This window comes from Notolepis coatsorum (assembly GCF_963971535.1).
Source record: "Notolepis coatsorum genome assembly, chromosome: 10".
NCBI lineage: Eukaryota > Metazoa > Chordata > Actinopteri > Aulopiformes > Paralepididae > Notolepis > Notolepis coatsorum.
The window spans coordinates 47,029,683-47,049,731 of NC_140174.1; the positions used below are offsets into that span (position 1 = coordinate 47,029,683).

General features: G+C 44.7%; 1 protein-coding gene across 1 annotated transcript in view; it reads right to left on the reverse strand.

Annotated features, from left to right (window-relative positions):
- The window catches only part of pgs1 (phosphatidylglycerophosphate synthase 1), a 104,530-nt gene that overhangs the window by 81,129 nt on the left and 3,352 nt on the right, over positions 1–20,049 (reverse strand). The window contains 4 exon segments of the mRNA XM_084322861.1: positions 1,041–1,230; positions 1,699–1,795; positions 7,410–7,487; positions 12,401–12,611. Coding sequence (XP_084178987.1) covers positions 1,041–1,230; positions 1,699–1,795; positions 7,410–7,487; positions 12,401–12,611 — 576 coding nt within the window.

The following is a 20,049-nucleotide window of genomic DNA, read 5'->3' on the forward strand; positions in this document are numbered from 1 at the left end:
ATCGGTGTGCGTGGGGTGGGGTTCTTGGGGACATGGGAGGTAACAGGCTTGGCTCGGTGGGGGGTGGAGTCCCCTATCCTCTCCTCTCCTCTATTGAGCCTGGCCCAAACAATTCAAGGAACCCGTGTCACTGGGGGCTCGGCTACGCGCGTAACGGACCTGGGATATAAGAAGGGCCCAACGGGCTTAGCTCGGGGGGGGGGGGGGGGGGGGACCATCGTTTTGACCCGGAGAGTGGGGTCCTGTGTGTTGTGGGGTCGATGTGCGGGGGTGGGGTTCTTTGGGACATGGGAGGTAACAGGCTTGGCTTGGTGGGGGGAGCCCCCTGCACTCTCCTCTACTGGGCCAGGCCCAATCAATTCAAGGTACCCGTGTCGCTGGGGCCCGGCTCCGTGTATAGAGGTCCTGGGATATGGGGGAGCCCTATCTCTCGGGGTGGATGGCGGGAGGGGGGGGATATTTCTTTATTATTTCTGTTATTTGAATGTATTGTCTGATGTATGTTTGTAAACTAAAACTAAAACTGCAAATAAAATTTAAAGTAAAAAAAAAAAAAAACAGATCCCGTCAGGGTCAGAGATCTTCTCCGAGACGCTCGTATATCAATACGCATGTGAACACACTCCCTCTGAACTAGGGCTGTCAAAATTGGGCAAAAATTACATTAGAATATTCCTTCTAAAAAAAGGATGATATTCGAATATCTATTGTTGCACATCTTTTTTTATAATTTTTTTTTTGTAATCATTTTTATTTATTTTTGTTTTGTTTTATTGCTTGTTATTTCCATTTTCGTTATTGTTGTTACTATGTCCTGTGAAGACCTGTTTATTGTTGTTATTACTGTATTCTGTAAAAAATATAAATAAGTTAAAAAGAATTAGGAATAAAAAAATTATTAAAATAAATTCACACAATTCGAATATCAATTATTTCAATCGAATGTATGTTTTTTTTAACAATTCGATTATAAATTTTAATACAGAATATTCGTTGACAGCCCTACTCTGAACCCAGACCTCGCGCTGCTGCTGACATACCCACTGATGATGATGCTGTCGTCGAACAAGTACACTTTGATGTGTTGGACTCCGATGGTCTCGTTGAAGCGCTGGGGCACCAGCAGCCGCAGCAGGCCCCTCAGGTCGGGGGTGTGGTACAGAGACACGCGCATCTGGGAGGTGAAGCGCTGCAGCAGCGGCAGCAGCATGGTCCTGGAATTAATCTGACCTGCAGCGCGGACACACAAACATGGGAGGTAGGACAGGTCAACCAAAGCAGGATCCATCTCTCAAGATTCAAGAGGTTTATTTGTCACATCCTGCATACAGTGAAATGTGGGTGGCCATGCCCGCTTTGATTGTGCAATAATACTAAATAATAAAATAGACATAATAAACAGGTAATAAAATAGGCATGATAAAATAGACATGCTAAAGTCCTGAGATAATGCAATACAATGTTAGCTACGAATTAAGACACTGGGTCCTATGTACACTACTATACAATATACAGTTTTTACTCTATATCCTTATGCTATACTTGCTATTTCTAAACTATACTATACAAGAACCACATCAGTTCTTTCCTTAAAGTGATCTTTATTTTCCTCGTTCCCTCAACAGTCATCTTGTAGGGGAAAAGAACACGCTGTGCCGGCTACAAACCTCTGGAGAACACGCTGTGCCGGCTACAAACCTCTGGAGCCACGGGTGTAGTCTAGTAAGATGGAGACTTTGAGGTCCGGGGCGTTGGCGTCTTGAGACCGCTCTAAAGCCTCCTCCATGCAGTCCACCTGAAAAACACGGTGCATGGTGTCAAACATATGCTTAGTGAAAGATTTGGGGTGTTTTTCATTGATCAGGACAGTTTAGGTATTATATAACTATAGTGCCATAACACCTTTTAATTAAGGCAAAGTGGGGTTTAGCCTCTGACTAAATCGGTATTTAGACATTTCACTCCATTTTCTGTAGAAGCTCAGGGCCTGTGCCAGTGGCCACAGTCATAATAACTGATAAGCCGCCAATGTCTCTAGGGGAAAGACAGAGTTAGATTCAAGCTGTTTCGAGGTCAGCATTCGAGAGAGAGAGAGAGAGAGACGTTGCCTAGGAGATGAAAGCGAGGTCGCAAATTACAAAAGATAGTGGTAGTTCGCTCAATAGTTGCAGTCGAGTCGGAACATCAAAGACAGAGCACACAGTGGTAAAGCGACAGGGCAATCCCCCTGCTGGAGAGCAGAGCGGGGGGGAAAGGGAAATGGAGTGCATGGCAGAGGAGAGCGAGACAGACAGATGGATATTTTCTTAGCTTTCTTATACCTTTAAAGACTTTCAATTAGTTTCATTCTGTACGAGAACCTTTGTTTATGCAAATAAATATCCTTCTGATTAGGGATGTCCCGATCAAGTTTTTTTGCTCCCGATCCGATCCCGATCATGTGATTTTGAGTATCTACCGATACCGATATTTCCCGATCCGATCAAAAAAAATAATTTTTTTTTTTTTTTTTTACATTTTTTTTATTCAACAAACATGACCATGTTCACGTCTTAAACTCATACTGAGGCCTTAGTTTTGGTTTTAAATTGCATATAATCACTCATTTATTTATTGTCACACAGAGCAGAAGAATTTTGCCAAAACAAACCAATAGTATCCAGCTGCAGAACGGCAGACCAGCCACACTTTCAGACCCAAACGCATTTCCTTTGATTTAATTATACATCAAATGATTTATGTCAAGGATTGCAATGCCTCGCTTGAATGAAGTTAACTTTTCACCTGGATAACGTCAACATTCAGAGTGAATGTAATGTGAGAAATTGGGGACGATTTTTTATTTTTTTTTTGGTCTGATAGTGTGGCTGGTCTGCCGTTCTGCAGCTGGATACTATTGGTTTGTTTTGGCAAAATTCTTCTGCTCTGTGTGACAATAAATAAATGAATGATGATATGCTATTTAAAACCAAAACTAAGGCCTCAGTATGAGTTTAAAACGTGAACATGGTCATGTTTGTTGAATAATTTTTTTTTTTTTTTTTTTAATAATTCCAGATTTTTTTTATTTTTTTTTTGTCGATCCCGATCTTCGGTAAATCACGTGATCGGCCCCGATCCCGATCACATGATCGGATCGGGACATCCCTACTTCTGATATGAGACGACGATTCCAGTACATTTTTGTCCAGATGCATTAACGGGGAGAGAGACAGTGTTTTAGTCAGTCCATGGGAGGACAGAATTCCACCGAACGAGTGCCTCAACAATACTAAATATACACAACGCATGAATGCAGATACTTCACGGAAGGCTGATAACAATCAACGAAAGGCTGAAAACACTGATATCTCTCATTAGGCATGCTGACTGTTTTACGCACACGCACACACACACAGACAGGATACGCCACAACTAGGGATGCCCCGATCACGTTTTTTGCCACCGATACCGATCACCGATCGTCTATGAGCCATATCGGCCGATACCGATCGTTTTTGGTTTTATAATATATATTTTTTTTAATATATAAATATATTTTTTAATATATATATATATATTATATAATTATACTTGTAGTTGTATTATCTGCGAGACATCGCCACCAAGCAACAAGTCAAAATGCTCGCTATCTGCAAACAGCTCCACTGTCTGTGTGTATACTCTGCTTTGGTCAAATCACATTCAGCATGCCCTCAGCTAGCCCCTTTCGTGACTGCGATGCAAGCCAGGGGCTCGAATATGCATCGAATCAATGTTATAAGACATTGATATCAGGAGCTATCTGTAGCTACTGCTAGCCAGCTAGATAACGTTAAGACAACGCCTCAGTGAACTATTTAGTTTACTGGGTCATTTCGTGTAAACAGTGAGCTAACATGAGCTAACGTTAGCTACCTAGCTAACGGAGGTATCATGCACTCGACTATTGCTGGAGAATTTGTTGATATCAGGAGCTATTCCATCTACCTTCCTAGCGAATGCCCGTTCGCTAGAGAGTAAGATGGATGATTTACGTGCGCGGGTCCGATTCCAGCGAGAGATGAGGGAATGCAATATCCTGTGCTTCACCGAGACCTGGCTGAAACCAGTGACTCCCGATCACAGCATCTCTCCCTCCGACTCCTTCACCATCTTCAGAGCGGATCGTACAGAAGCCTCCGGGAAGAGCATCGGCGGGGGGCTATGCCTTATGACCAACAACGGCTGGACTAGCCCCGGGGAAGTGAAGATACTCTCCCGTTCATGCTCTCCCGACATGAAACACCTCACGATCCAATGTCGTCCGTTCCATCTTCCGCGCGAATTCACTGCAGTGATCATGACTGCAGTGTACATCCACCCCCAGGCGAACGTCGGCAGGGCGCTAGGGGAACTACACGACCATCTGAACGCGCACCAGATCAAGCATCCGGACGCAGCCATGATCGTAGCCGGGGACTTCAATCAGGCGAATCTGAAGAAAGTCATGCCGTCTTTCTTCCAGCACATCGTCTGCTCCACAAGGGGAGGAAATACACTCGACCACTGCTACACCCCGTTCAGAGCCAGATACAAGGCTGTACCGGCTCCACCATTAGCGGGAGCAACAAACACGTCGGATCATGCCGCCATCTTTTTGGTCCCAGCGTATAAACAGAGATCACGTGACGCCGTCGTGTCACGTGAGGTAAAAAAATGGGACGACCAATCAGAGGCCACGTTTCAGGACGCACTAGATGACGCCGACTGGGGAATGTTCAGGAGGAGTAACAGTGACGTCAGCGATTTCACAGACGCTGTAGTGTCATTCATAACAACACTGGCTGATAGTATCGTCCCCACAAAGAAGGCGAGGGTGTTCCCAAACCAGAAACCATGGGTGGACAGTACCATCAGAGCAGCCCTGAACTCTCGCACCACTGCTTATAACCGGGGCAGAGAGTCAGGAAACATGGAAGAGTACAAGACAACAGTCTACACTCTGTGCAAGGCTGTCAAACTTGCTAAGAGGACGTATGCCGACAAGATGGAGGCACAAATGGCACAGAATGACACAAGAGGCTTATGGCAGGGACTGAGGGCTATAACTGACTACAAAGTCAGCGCCCCCTCAATGGGGAGCGACGACGCCTCCCTTGCGGACCAGCTCAACACCTTCTATGCGTGGTTTGGTGCAAACAGTGGCACTGCTAGCCCAACGGCTAGTGACGTCACTGGTGCGCCGGCTGTTGTGGAGGGGGGGGGGGCATCCGCGGGGGGGGGGGGGACGCTCTCTCATTGACGGTACACAGTGTGAGAAGAGCATTTATGCAGGTGAACACCAGGAAGGCTGCTGGCCCAGATGGTATAACAGGACGCATACTTAAGTCCTGTGCCAACCAGCTTGCCCCGGTGTTCACCGCCATATTTAATCAATCCCTGGCGGAGTCGGTGGTCCCTGCCTGCTTCAAGATGTCTACCATCATCCCTGTACCGAAGAAACCCTCCCCAACATGTCCAAATGACTACAGACCGGTGGCACTCACCTCTGTGGTCATGAAATGTTTTGAGAGGCTGGTCAAGGACCACATTTGTGCCTCCCTCCCCAGTGATATGGACCCTATGCAATTTGCATACAGGACAAACAGGTCCACTGACGACGCGGTCTCCCAGGTACTGCACAGCACCCTCTCCCACCTTGACCGTCAGAAGGGGGGCTATGTGAGATTGTTGTTCATTGACTACAGCTCAGCGTTCAACACCATAGTCCCCACCAGACTGGTGGACAAGCTGATCGAGCTGGGTCTGAGCTCCGCCCTGAGCGCCTGGGTACTGGACTTTCTGAGTGAAAGACCCCAGGCGGTCAGGGTGGGGGGTCAGACCTCCAACACCATCACCCTGAGCATCGGGTCCCCCCAGGGCTGTGTTCTAAGCCCCCTGCTGTACTCACTCTACACACACGACTGTGTGGCCAAGTTCAGCTCCAACTCCATAGTGAAGTTCGCAGACGACACGGTGGTGGTGGGGCTGATCTCGGACAACGACGAGAAGGCCTACCGGGAGGAGGTTGAGGTACTGGAACGCTGGTGCCAGGACAACAGCCTGCTCCTGAACATTGGTAAAACCAAGGAGCTGATCGTGGATTATAGGAGAGGACAGCAGGAGACACACACACCACTGATGATTAACGGGGCTACCGTGGACAGGGTGAGCAGCTTTAAGTACCTGGGGGTCCACATCTCAGAGGATCTGACATGGTCAACACACATAGACACAGTAGTAAAGAAGGCGAAACAGCGCCTCTACCACCTGAGACAGTTAAGGAAGTTCAGAGTATCAGGGAAGATACTCCAGTCCTTCTACTCAGGAGCTGTAGAGAGCATCTTGACTGGAAACATCACTGCCTGGTATGGAAACAGCACGGCACAAGACAAGAAGGCCCTACAGAGAGTGGTGCGCTCAGCCGAGCGTACCACGGGTATTGCACTACCTCCCCTGCAGGTTCTATACAACAAGAGGTGCAAATCCAGAGCCTGCAGGATAATGAAAGACCCTCACCACCCCAATAACAGCCTGTTCCAGCTGCTGAGGTCAGGCAGAGGCCTGCGAACCCCAGCTACTAGGACAGAGAGGCTTAGGCTCAGCTTCTTCCCCCAGGCCATCAGAGTCCTGAACAATGAACATTGAGTACCACTGTAACACTTTAGCATGAGCGGGCACACACTCAGGCCGCACGCACCCTCACTTATTGCCAAAAGTAAAGGCCACTTTAAATTAGTATTAGCAACAGTAACAGTGTATTGCACTACTATTACTACTACTGTTAACTGTTACCCGTTATTGCACAAATTTATTGTTACCTGCTACCTGTTATTGCACAATTTTATTGCAAAAATTTTTTTGTATTGGATTCTATTATATGTTGTACCAATTGCACATCGTTGCGGGCAAGACCACCCGCATTTCATTGTATATCCGTATGCCGTGACAAATAAAACTCTTGACTTGACTTGACTATCAGTAGCTAGCCAGCTAGATAATGTTAGACAATGCCTCATGTATTAAACTAAAGGTGAATAGTTGATAATTGTTTAAACAGTAACGTTAGCTAGGTAGCTAACGTTAGCTCACAGAGGTCGCATGCACTAGAGCAGACTATTGCCGGAGCCTCTGTTGACACGGGTCTGGGAGGGGGAGGAGGAGGAGGAGGAGGGGCAGCGGTGCGCTGCAGCAGCAGCTGTGTGCCTGAGAGAGAAGTCAGCGAGTGAGAACTCCGCTAAGAATTGGATCATGTTTTTCTATCGGTTTTCACGATCTGCGAAAATAAAGCATTATCGGAATTCACCAATCTCATATTTATACCGAATATCGTCCGATACCGATCGCTGGCCGATCGATCGGGGCATCCCTGGCCACAACCTACACCTTCCAGACAGGACTGTTCTTACCAGGTCCTGCTCCAGGGGTCCTGTTCCGAGATATAGCGAGGCCATCACCACTCGCCTCTTAGCTGTCCTTATGCGTGCCTGAAGAGAAAAATGCAAAGCAAGAAAAAAAAGATTCCATCAATAGTAAACAGCGTCAGGCCATGTGTTTAACTACTTTCAGGCATGAGTTGCAATTGATATAAATCAATTGTGTTGGCATGAAATGCTATGATAACAAATGACCGAAGCGCGTTTCCTGCTAGTATAATGTCACATCAACACTGAACCCATAGTGCACCCAAATTAAGATTGCAGCTCATAACTAGCCCTGAGTCGCGGGTATATCCAGTGTAAAGAGCAGCATGGGTTGCGCTGAGAAATATGGCAAGTTGGGCAACGGTTCTGAACTTACCCTTTCACTACCACACTACAGATGGTTAACTGTCTATAAGCAGGAGTGTCAAACTCATTTTCACAGAGGGCCACATCAGCATTATGGTTGCCCTCAAAGGGCCAAAGACCGTATAAATGTTAATGTAATGTAAAATAAATGTAGCTACTCATTTACATATTGTTAAACATGTTGTTTCTGTATTTATTATAGGGCTGGGCGATAAAACGATAACGATAAATATCGCGATAAATTATTTCCTCGAAATAAACATGAAACGTGGTCGCAAAGTTTCGATATATCGATTTTCCAAGTTTGGCCCGCTCAGCCGCGGCTCAACACACTCACTAACAACAGCCAACGTTACGTGATGACGTGACGTGATTACGCACCACGGCTCCAGATGCGCCACTGTTTTGGTTTAGGACTCAAGGCTGGCGCTAGGATAACTAGTTTGCACAGCTCTATGTTATATATTTACGTGCCGTGTATGCGTGTGACGTGAATTCTGATGCCACGGTTATAGTAGTGTGTGATATACGGTGGACGTCGTTGCAATGTATTCTGGCGGAACAGAGTATTTTAGGGATATTTAGGACATTTGGATACATGCGTGGCTATGATAATTAGCTTGCACGGCGCGATTTTATATATTTACGTGCAGAGTATGTATGAGGCGTGAATTCTGATGCCACGGTTATAGTAGTGTGTGATATACGGTGGACGTCGTTGCAATTTATTTGGGCGGAACAGAGTATTTTAGGGATATTTACTAGTACATTGTCATGGGATTGTCTCGCTCTGGCTAACTGCTAACGTGCGCGGACTGATGACGACATCAACTCGAGACATTCGCAGCAGAAAAACAAGTCCATCGGCGCCGGGCATAATAAGTTAATTAAACTTGACAGACATTATATCGACGATAATTATCGATATCGAGTTATATGAAAATAATTTTATAATTTTATCACGATAACGTTTTTGGCTATATCGCCCAGCCCTAATTTATTACTTATTCAAGTTACACATATTGCATATCGCTGCTGGCGGGACAAAACCTCCTAACTCCATATATATATATATATATTTTTTTATCAACTCAATAGATCATCCTCCATGTATGTGTGGTTTTACAAAGTCTACACAATGGGAAAGCATTAAACCAATCATCTGTCTAAACCTCGTAACTCTATTCGCCCTCAAATCTGTGTTCGTTTTTTTAATCTGCTGAAAAGTTGGGTTTTGTCCCGATCCGATCACGTCCGAAGATCGGCAAAAAAGTCATTTTTTTTTACCAGAGCTCTTGGGGGCCACATCAAATGACGTGGCGGGCCACATTTGGCCCGCGGGCCTTGAATTTGACACCTATGGTCTATAGTGTGGTAGTGAAAGGCTTAACCTTCTTTTTTTTAAATCCACTTTTTCTCCTCTTTTTCTATTTTTCTCCCATCCCAATTCCGCTGTGCCAATTCTCCCCTCCCCTGTCTTGAACGTTGCTCGCATATGCCCCCCACTGGCCGGTTGTAGGGAGGATAGAAGCCTTGCATCACGTCACGTGTCCCCTCCGATACACGAGGAGGCAGCCTGTCACATCTTTTCACCTGCCAGCGCAGACTCTCATTGGGGGGTGTAACGTTTGGGAGGCTCACACTACCCCCGCCATTTCCTGTCTCTGCTGTGCAGGCGTCCCCCAACCGACCTGTAGGAGTCGCTGTCCACAACGTCCAGATTACCACCCATCGACTTCCACCCGCTAACTCTGCCAATTGAGCCAGTATGACGGCCGGCCCAAGCCGGAGGCAACGCCGACAGCCGGATTCGAACCCGGTGTCTCTTGCGTTGGTGACGAGCGCAATGTCCACTGCGCCACCCAGCCAAAGGCTTAACCTTCTATAGTGTGGTAGTGAAAGGCTTAACCCTTTGTAGTGTGGTAGTGAAAGGGTTAACCTTCTGCAGTGTGATAGTGAAAGCATTAACCCTTTGTACTGTGGTAGTGAAAGGGTTCAACAAAACCAGCCGGGAAGGCAGGTGACGATCCCTTACTCAAGTTCAAGTTTCTTTATTAGTTGTCATACAGAAGTACAGAATACTTTTATACAAAATGCTTCTTTCCGTTACGCTCCAGACTGTGCTAGACAAAAATAGATAAGTATAAAATAAAATAAGTATAGCAAGTATAAAATAGAAGTCACGTACGTAGGCACAAGTGTTCAGTATGTACATATGTACAATGTTCAATGCAGAGTAGAAGTAACTGAGTTACCATACAATATACTATACAATATACTAATATACAATATACTATATAGTGCAAAGCAGAAATGGGATGAGGTACAATTTAGGTACAATTTACAGTAAGGTGTAATGAGGTATGGGCTGTAGTGCAAATTCTTTACCAATAAATATAAAGTGTGATTAGGTGTTCTAAAGGGTGTAAAGTGGGTGCTGCAGTGAGTTGTTTGTTTAAAGTGAGTGTGTGTGTGTGGATGTGTGTGCTGTGAGTGCATTTGATGGTTGTTACATAGTGTTATTGTTCGTTGAGCATCCTGATGGCCTGGGGATAGAAGCTTCTTCTGAGTCTTTCTGTGCTTGCCATGAGACTCCAGTATCGCTTGCCTGACCGCAGCAGTTCAAAGAGGCAGTTGTTTGGGTGGCTGGAGTCTTTGATAATTCTCTTAGCCTTACCCATGCACCGCTTGTTGTAAATGTTCTGGAGAGTGGGAAGACCCCCTCCAATTGTGCGTTCGGCTGAACGGGCCACGCTCTGTAGTCTGCTACGGTCTTGTGTGGTGCTCAGTGATGCCACTAACGCGTTACTAAGTAACGCGTTATTGTAATCTGATTACTTTTCCCCGAAAATAGTAATCTAACGTTACTATCTCATCATAATGCAGGCGGAATGCAGTATTTTCGTTCGTTTTCGACAGTCAAATATACGTTTGGAAAGCTTTTCCTTGTATTGGGGAGTGACGTCACAGCACGCAACCTCGCGTGTTGAGCCATGCTGGTGGGCGCGGCTGTTATTGTTATTATCAGGCTGACCTGCGAGCTAGCAGGGAGACGCTCGCGCTCGTAACGCTTTCTTGCACTGGAAGTTCACTAGTCTACTTAACGTTTGTGTAAGCTAAGCCGGGTGAAAAAAACATTCACTTTGCGGAGGAAACAAAATACTGTCTACCGCATATGGAATATACAGCACAGCACGACCATCGACTTCTACAGGACTCGGAGCTGCACCAGCCAAACAGTATGTTCCACCTTTGAGTTAAACATCTTTTGCATTGCACTATTCATGAACATGGAACACCATACTGCAGTATGTAGGTTGTCAGTAGCACACTGACAACACTGCAGTATATATATTCCCTCCCCGCCGTATGTATATACTCTGTCAGGATCTAGGGGTAACAGTACTGTATATTTGAATACCGCTTATGTCACAAATGTATCAGTACTAAATACCTATATGTCCCTATGCCATAAATGTCATGTATGTTGTGTATGTCATAAATGTCTATATGAATTGAAAATGGGGGACCCTGATGGAAACAAGACAAACGTCTTTCTCAGGTCTGCATCCCCTTAACAATTGTATGTATTGAGCCGTACTGTATTGTACCCATTCTGCAATCTGTTAAATAAAGTTTTCATTCATTCATTCACACAATAATAAATAATAATAACGTAGAACCATATCTGAATGGGGCAGGCCTCAAAGGTAGGCTACATATCAGCCTACATGTGGTGTTATTGACCATTTATCTTTTGTGAAATCTATAGATCTATAGATAGCAAGATAGGCCTACCTGCCCTATTAGTACATTTTACTCAAACTGAGTACATTTTACTAATTTTTTTTTGTCATTCTTATGTTGTGGCAGCAGCAGGGACGACGACTTCGTAACCTAGTTACTTTCAAAGTAACTAAGTTACTCTGATAATCAAGTAATCAGTAAAGTAACTAAGATTACTTTTTAAAGGAGTAATCAGTAATCAGATTACTTTTACAAGTAATCTGTGGCATCACTGGTGGTGCTATTCCCAAACCAGGAGGTGATATTGCCCGTCAGGATGCTCTCTATTTTACACGAGTAGAAGTTCTTAAGGATCTTCTGACTGACTTGGAACTTCCTTAGGCGCATGAGGAAGTAGAGGCGTTGTCGTGCCTTCTTCACAACACTGTCAATGTGTGTGGTCCATGTCAAGTCCTCGGATATGTGGACTCCGAGGTACTTAAAACTGTTCACTCTCTCAACCGGTGCTCCGTCGATGCTGAGGGGGCTGTAGTCCCTGACCCCTGACCTCCTAAAGTCCACAATCATCTCCTTTGTTTTGCTGACGTACTATGTGTGCATGCATGTGTGTGTCTATCTGAGAGAGAGAGAGAGAGAGCATGAAAACTATAAACCAAAGTACCACGCCCATCAACACACCCCTTTCTGCATTCATTCCCCTCACAGGTATAAAAATAGGCTCTCATACCATTACGTCACACCTTTTTAACAAACAATAGGTCCCTTTTTCCTGGCCCAAGAGACACTTTGTCGTGACGTGGATGGGTGAACACAGGTGTAACGGATACAATAGTTCTATTCATCTCCTGTCACCCCATGCTCACCTTCATTGCTTGGTAGAACTGGTCGGGGGAGGTGAGGATGTGGATGTGGGTGCTTGGCACCCGGAAGGCCGGCACGTGCTCCGCCATCCATCTGAAGCGGGCATGGAGGCCGTCTGTGCCCTGAGCTCCAGCCGACCCAGTGGGCCTGGAGATGTGGAAGGGCGCCGGGTCGGCTTCTGCCAGGAGAGGAGCCAGCAGCAGCACTGAGGACCTGGAGCAGACGGGGGACATGTGTCGGGATCAGTTTACGTTTGCAGACATTCTTGACTTGCATGATATGTATTTTAAACCCTTAACCCTTTCACTGCCACACGACAGAAGGTTAACCCTTTACTATCACACAACCGATGGTCGCCGGCTGTCGTTTGTGGCAGTGAAAGGGTTAACCTTCTGTGTATCATCGCAGTGAAAGGGTTAACCGATTTGGTAGTGTGGCAGTGAAAGGGTTAAAAGGCTGCACCTTGTTGTGAGCAGTTTCATCAGTCCAATCTACAAGAGGAAGTTGACTAGATTCAATATCATGATTAACATGGGCCCGTTCTCGTTTTGCTTTTAACACTTTGACTGCCGGAAAACGCTTAAAAGCGCCATTCCCGGCCATGCTCAAGTTGCCGGAGGACGCTTTACAGCGTCCTTATATCAATATTTCAAAAATCTGCGATCGGATTCATATTTCCCCTCCGCTGGCCTGAGATCCACCAGGAGGACCCACTGAGCTCTCTGGCGGTTCAGGAGCGCCATCTGGTGGCCGATCGGCGCAATCGCCAAACAGGAAGTGCTATGGAGGTTGTGCTGGTCGGCCGTATTACTTCCGGGCACTCTGTTTGGCTACCGGGACTCGATCTCGACACAATACATAGCGATCGATTGCCAATAACTCGATAAACAACATGATTTGGACATATATACTATTATACAAGCTGGAAATGGACCCGATATTTCTACATACCATAATAGGTAAATGACTGTTCCACGCTCATCGCCCAACGGCGCGAGGAGGATACGGTAAGATTCAGCGTTATTTTTGATCGTATTCCATATAAACTGTTATGATGAACATATCACCCACACTAGATGAATGATATAACGCTGCCCACGGAATTATAAACGATCCCCCGCCCATCCGGTCATCATCAGATCATACGTAGATCATTCTAGAAGTACGTCCAATTGAATTTTTTTATATCGCCCCGATTGCCATCAAACTGTATTTCATCATCAATATAATGCATTTGGGGCTATATATCACGTTCTGGAGAAAGCTGCAGAAAGAGATGAAAACATACTTATACATTAGACCATACTTTACTATGAATATGTGAATGAAAAAGTTTAACGTTGCTACACAATGAACAATACATATAGGACTTTGAATGGGCCCTAATAATGGCAATGTAGCAATAGAATTTAAAAAGTTATAGCCCAGGCCTGTACACTGCGATGATCTCGTCGCAAATTGCCCCTTAATTTGGCCGTTGCGAGTTGGAAATATTATTTGGGAGCAACGTTGCGAGTTGTGATTTCAACCCTTCATTCGCATTTCACTCCTTAATTAATCCATACAAATTGGATACATTTTTTAAAAAACATTAGCCTACAACCAAGGCTGTACAGTGTCGTGGTGCTATGAAAGAATCTGTCGGCAATGAATGAACTTACTGCGATCACCGATAGCCTGAGTGAAAAAAAAAGATTTGCGTGTGGAGTGAATCTGGGTCACGCTTAGGCCTGCCACGATAACAAATTTTGCTGGGCGATTAATTGCCCCCGAAAATATCGCGATAAGCGATATTATTGCGACCGGTTAGAGAATTTTTTTTTGAGAAATTTATTTCCCAAAACTTTTATTTTGAAGCCCACCGCTCCGTCTTTTCCGGTGTTTTAGACTTTTATTTTGAAGCCCACCGACCGGACCGGAAGTATTGTTGTTATTATCCTAGCTTGCTGATGCTGCTGGTGGACTGGGGCCAGCTAACGTTAGCTTGCTGATGCTACTACTACTTCGACATGCTGCTAATGGGCTGGGGCCAGCTAACGTTAGCTTGCTGATGCTGCTGGTAGATCGACATGCTGCTAGTGGACTGGGGCCAGCTAACGTTAGCTTGCTGATGCTGCTGGTAGATCGACATGCTGCTAGTGGACTGGGGCCAGCTAACGTTAGCTTGCTGATGCTACTAGTAGATCGACATGAGCTAATGATAAAACAAATGTTGAGATTGTTGGTGAACAACTAACTTTAAGTTAGTTTTAACGTTAGCTACTAACGTTAAAACGCTAACGTTACACTACAAATAACGCTACTTGGTTAAAAGGAGCAACACTATTGAGAAATGTAGTTAAGCTATGTGGTGTTGCCCCACGGAGCTCCTGTGCTGTGCTCTCTGCTCTGTAGTAAAGCCAGCGGCCCGCCTCCCAACACGGACAGTGACTGACAATGGGCACTGGTTCCGCCTCATTAAAACAAACGCGCAAATAGCAATTAATCGCGCCCGTCAAAATCATTGCATTAATTTTAATTATCGCGGCAATTAATCGATGTATTGCTTATCGCGGCAGGCCTAGTCACGCTATATACTTGGTACTTGTAGTCTATCGTGCGATTAAAGACCATGTCCCTATCTGCGTAGTCTATACATCCAACACCAAATCCCATAATTCCTAGCAAAACGAAACTGAATGTGGCCTCTCTTCCTTTCAACATCGCCAAAGAAGCACCTCATTTCAATACATTTAAGACGCAAATTTTGCTCTGCAAGAACAACGGAGTGGATATCAGTCCATCTTATGACAACCACGTCCGATGTGGAGAGATGATAAGATGATGATGATTGACGTGATGATGTTATGATTGATTGACGGGGAGTCGGACACGGACACTTCTAACGTTCAGGTTCAGCCATCGATTTGGTGAGTAGTAGTAGCCCACTATTAGGACGTGAAATACTGTCTACTTAAATTTATAAAATATCAACCTATCTATCTAATAATGAGACAATATGCAAATAAGATAATACTAATAATTGTCACAGTGTCCCCGTATATGAAATGAAAGTGGCTTGCAACTTTACTGCTGGTAAAATCACTGTTTATTTCTCGTTTAGCATAGTATTACATTCCACTTCTATAAACAATCAAAGTCCTACCGTAAGAGCCTCATACGGGTCAATTAAACCTTTTTGATTAGTCTTTCCTTCGAGCTAAGTTGGACTGAACATTTCACTGTCAAAAGCGCAAATGTAAATAAGGTTGCGTCGCAACACGGTTTTCAAAATAAAGGTCACATATACAAATACCTCTCAATTCTTACTAAAAAAAGTCCCGGATATACATAAACATTAATTGGCATAGATCTCTATAAACGGCCCAATACATTGATCACTTTAGGCACACACTGAAACCAGTAACATCACAAATATGAAGCAGGTAATTACCCATACAAATAATAAACCTTTCATGGGGTTATTTACAATAATAATTCATTTGATTTCTAAAGCACTTTTCATTGTGAAACAAATGTATGCAGAGTTTCTTGTCCTCCTGATTAATGCAATGGTGTGTGTGTTGTGGTGATCTCATTCAAGGAGCACTACACAAGCGCGTGCACACACACACACACACAGTTTGTTGTTTTTGTTCCATTAGTGATTTACACACTTTCTCGGTTGGTTCATTATAAAAGATACAAACCTGAAAACAAACGCACTTAAATGTTAAATAAAAGGACCACAGTAATGAGGCAGGAACATATTTTTTAAATAATGGTAAAATTGTTATTTAAAAATGTGCCCCTAAAAAATATTTTTTGCCCCTAAATTTCTCATTTAGGGGCAAGTGTGCCCCTAGTGAAAAAGCTTAGCGTACAGCCCTGTAGCCCTGCAAAGAAGGGGAATTTCTCCATAGACAAATAGCGCTGGCAATCCACAGTCATTTTCCGGATTTCTGGCCGGCACCCATAGTGTTAAGATGGCCATTAATACTTAAGCCATGTATAAACTATGAAACAGAAACCCACCATAATAATACAGCTGGGGTCTAAAATGTCTTTCAGCATAGAAATAGTCATTGGTATATTATATAATTCAGATGAGTCATTTTGAGTTCATTTAGAGAAAGATAGAACCCAGGATTTGCTAAATGCATTTTTTTGTGTGGTGGTGGATTGCTCAGAGCATTTGTCTACTAAATAGCCATAACTTTGAGTAAATTAAATCAGAAAAAGGCCTTGATGACAAGAGGTAGCCTATTTATTTGAATGTATGTCAATGTTAATGTTAGCCTACTTAAGCTGGGGACACAGGACGCCGAAGCACCGTGAAGTGAAATTCTGGAGCGAGCAGGAGCCTGGCTGTTCACACACAGAAGTGTTCACACCAGAAGAGCAGGAGCCTGGCTGTTCACACCAGAAGAGCAGGAGCCTGGCTGTTCACACCAGAAGAGCAGGAGCCTGGCTGTTCACACCAGAAGAGCAGGAGCCTGGCTGCTCACACCAGAAGAGCAGGAGCCTGGCTGTTCACACCAGATGAGTAGGAGCCTGGCTGTTAGTGTCTACTGTCCACACCAGAAAATCAGGAGCCTGGCTGTTCACACCAGAAAATCAGGAGCCTGGCTGTTCACACCAGCAGAGCAGGAGCCTGGCTATTCACACCAGAAGAGCAGGCGCCTGGCTGTTCACACCAGAAGCCTTTTCTCTGCACCTGTCAACAGGAGATTCTACTCCTCCGTTTTAGCATGTTATGTGTAAACGGTTATGCGTTTTAGCCTATTATTAGTCAGATATTAATTAATGCATGATGTTTTTGTTTTATTGTATTTCTCATGCGTGAAACAATAAAAGGGCATTCAAGAAAAGTTCTCTGTACTTTACTCTCCCTCTCTGAAGTCTAAACTTCACAACACACAATCTAAAACCCCTTACCTCCCTCTCCCAAACCGATCTTGTATCTCAATGGGACTTCCTGGTTAAACAAATTTTAAAAAGAGTTAAAAAAAAATAAAAAAGTGATTTGATAATTGCATCATTCCAAATCGCGATTTCGATTTAAAATCGATTAATCGTGAAGCCCTAGTGGGAAGCCGGTAGAATATGAGTCCTAGTCGTTGCAACAGCGACTCCTTCAGCAGGGAGATCTGGGGGAGACAGCATGAACCTCTGCATGCGCTACACTCTCCCAGTGAAACTCCTAGCCGTCAGGTGAAAAGAAGTGGCTGGCGACTCCACATGTATCAGAGGAGGCATGTGGTAAGTCTGAATGAATGAATGAATGAAAACTTTATTTAACAGATTGCAGAATGGGTACAATACAGTACGGCTCAATACATACAATTGTTAAGGGGATGCAGACCTGAGAAAGACGTTTGTCTTGTTTCCATCAGGGTCCCCCATTTTCAATTCATATAGACATATATGACATACATGACATACAGATAGTCAGTACTGCTACATCTATACATTTATGACATACCAGATTTGCAAATACAGTACTGTTTGTGATACAGAAGGAGTCAAGAAAAGGGAGTATATACATTTGACGTAGAAACTGTACATTGGAGGTTGGGTGGGGGGGGTTGGGTACATTGGGATATTGACAACCATACTGGGTAATTTACATTGGAGGTGGTTGGGGGGGGGGGGGGGGGCGGGGGGCATACTGTATAAACAAGTAACACTGTACATTGAGGGGGGGGGGGAGGAGACACTGTACAAACAAACACAATTGTACATTGAACTATTGACAAAACCATACTAGGTAAATGACTGTACATTGGAGGGGGTTGGAATGATTGGGTTAGGATATTTACAGGGGCCAGTGTTGAATTGCAGTCTCCCGTAGGTGTCCCTTGAGAGAGGTTTTGAAAGTGGGTAGTGATCCACATTCCTTTACAGCTTTGGGTAGGGCGTTCCACATTGATGTGGCATAATTGCGAAACGTGTTTAGTCCCTTATTTGAGCCGAATCTGGGTTTGACATGATTTGTGGAGCTCCCTCTGGTGTTGTGATCGTGGTATTCACTGACCTTTGGGAAGTATTTTGACATGTACATGGGTACCTTGGTCGTGTAGTGTATCTTGTAGACCAGGCCCATTGCAAGTTGTTGTACTCTGTCGTCTACTCTAAGCCATCCTAGGTTGTCGAAGTGGGCAGGGGTGAGGTGGGTTCTAGGAGTAAGGTCAAGCAGTAGTCTGACCAGTTTGTTTTGAGATGTTTGTAATTTTGTTTTTAGCGCCTTTGAGGTGCTTTGGTACCATGAGGTGCAAGCATAGTCGTAGTACCCCTGAATGAGTGCTCCTGCCAGAGTCTTCAGGGTGTTCTTGTTTACCAGAGAGGAGATCCGGTACAAGAATCGAGTTCGTTGGTTGAGAGTCTACACCCTTCCCTTCCCAGCACAACGACCAGGAAGGGAATTGGTGTAACAACTAAATTGGGGGATGGGAGAAAAGGACATAGAAAACACACGTAACGAGCACTTGGCATGGGCCCTAGCTGGCTCAGTCACCACGACTCCTTAGAGACAAGTCAGAATCAGGTTCTGGGAAGCAGCCTATTCAATCACCCTTTCTTGTTTCTGGAATCACAAACAAAAGGGCAAAGGGGAGAGGCTCAGTCAACAGTGTTGAAAGCACTCACAGACACACACACACACACACACACATTTGTATATTGAAGACCCACACAAAAACAGTTGTTTTTATGGTGTGTGTGTGTGTGTGTGTGTGTGTTTTCTCTGTCTGTGACCTTGGATATTCACTCAACCCCACATTTTCCCCTGTCACTTTGCCACAAAAACACACCATTATGTTCGGAATCTACAAACCACACTACATGAGACAGGGGAGGGTTGTCAACCTCTGGTGAGACTCAGACAGTCATTCCACTACATTCCATTGTGCTTATCAGCTTCTTCACTGGCAGCATCACGTTATGTACACATGTGCATTAAACACATGTACCAACATTTTCAATACCCGATACCTTAATTTTCTGAGTTATATGCTGTGTGAGACAAACAGAGGTGTTGTTACATTTTGGATGATTTTGGATTGTGGTTCAACAGAATAAATATCTTGGAACAAACATGACAGTGTCATTCGATACGAAAATCCGATACCACAGCATTTTTCGATACTCATAGTATTGAGCCAATATTATCGATACCATAAAAGTATTGCATTTTGAGACCCAGCCCTAGTAATGGGACACAGAGTTCAGCCATGTGAAAGGAACAGGGTTTGGTTGATGTTTGGGTTTAGTACAACCCGCAGACTAACCATGAGAGGGGAAAACGAGATTCAAACAGCGCAGCTTAGTTTAAGGCTCCACTCCTCAGCCAGTGACTATGCTGGCCTGCGCCAATAGACCTATGGCAAGCTACACCTCATGGGTATGACTCATCTGGCTGGCTGGATTGGTACTTATGTAATGAAACATGGAAAGGGGATTTCCCCTTGGCAGGCCTCTCATCCAATCACAGACCACACGAAGCCACAGAGACTCTCCGACCGGCCGCTGTATAAGGAGAACGGCTTCATATCGAGTTCAGAGCACCGTCTTTCACTGTGGCGCAAGCTACAATATTTATCTCAAGGACTCTGTTAATAAAGGGCGGCTGGGTGGCGTAGCGGAGATTGCGCTCGTCACCAATGCAAGAGAC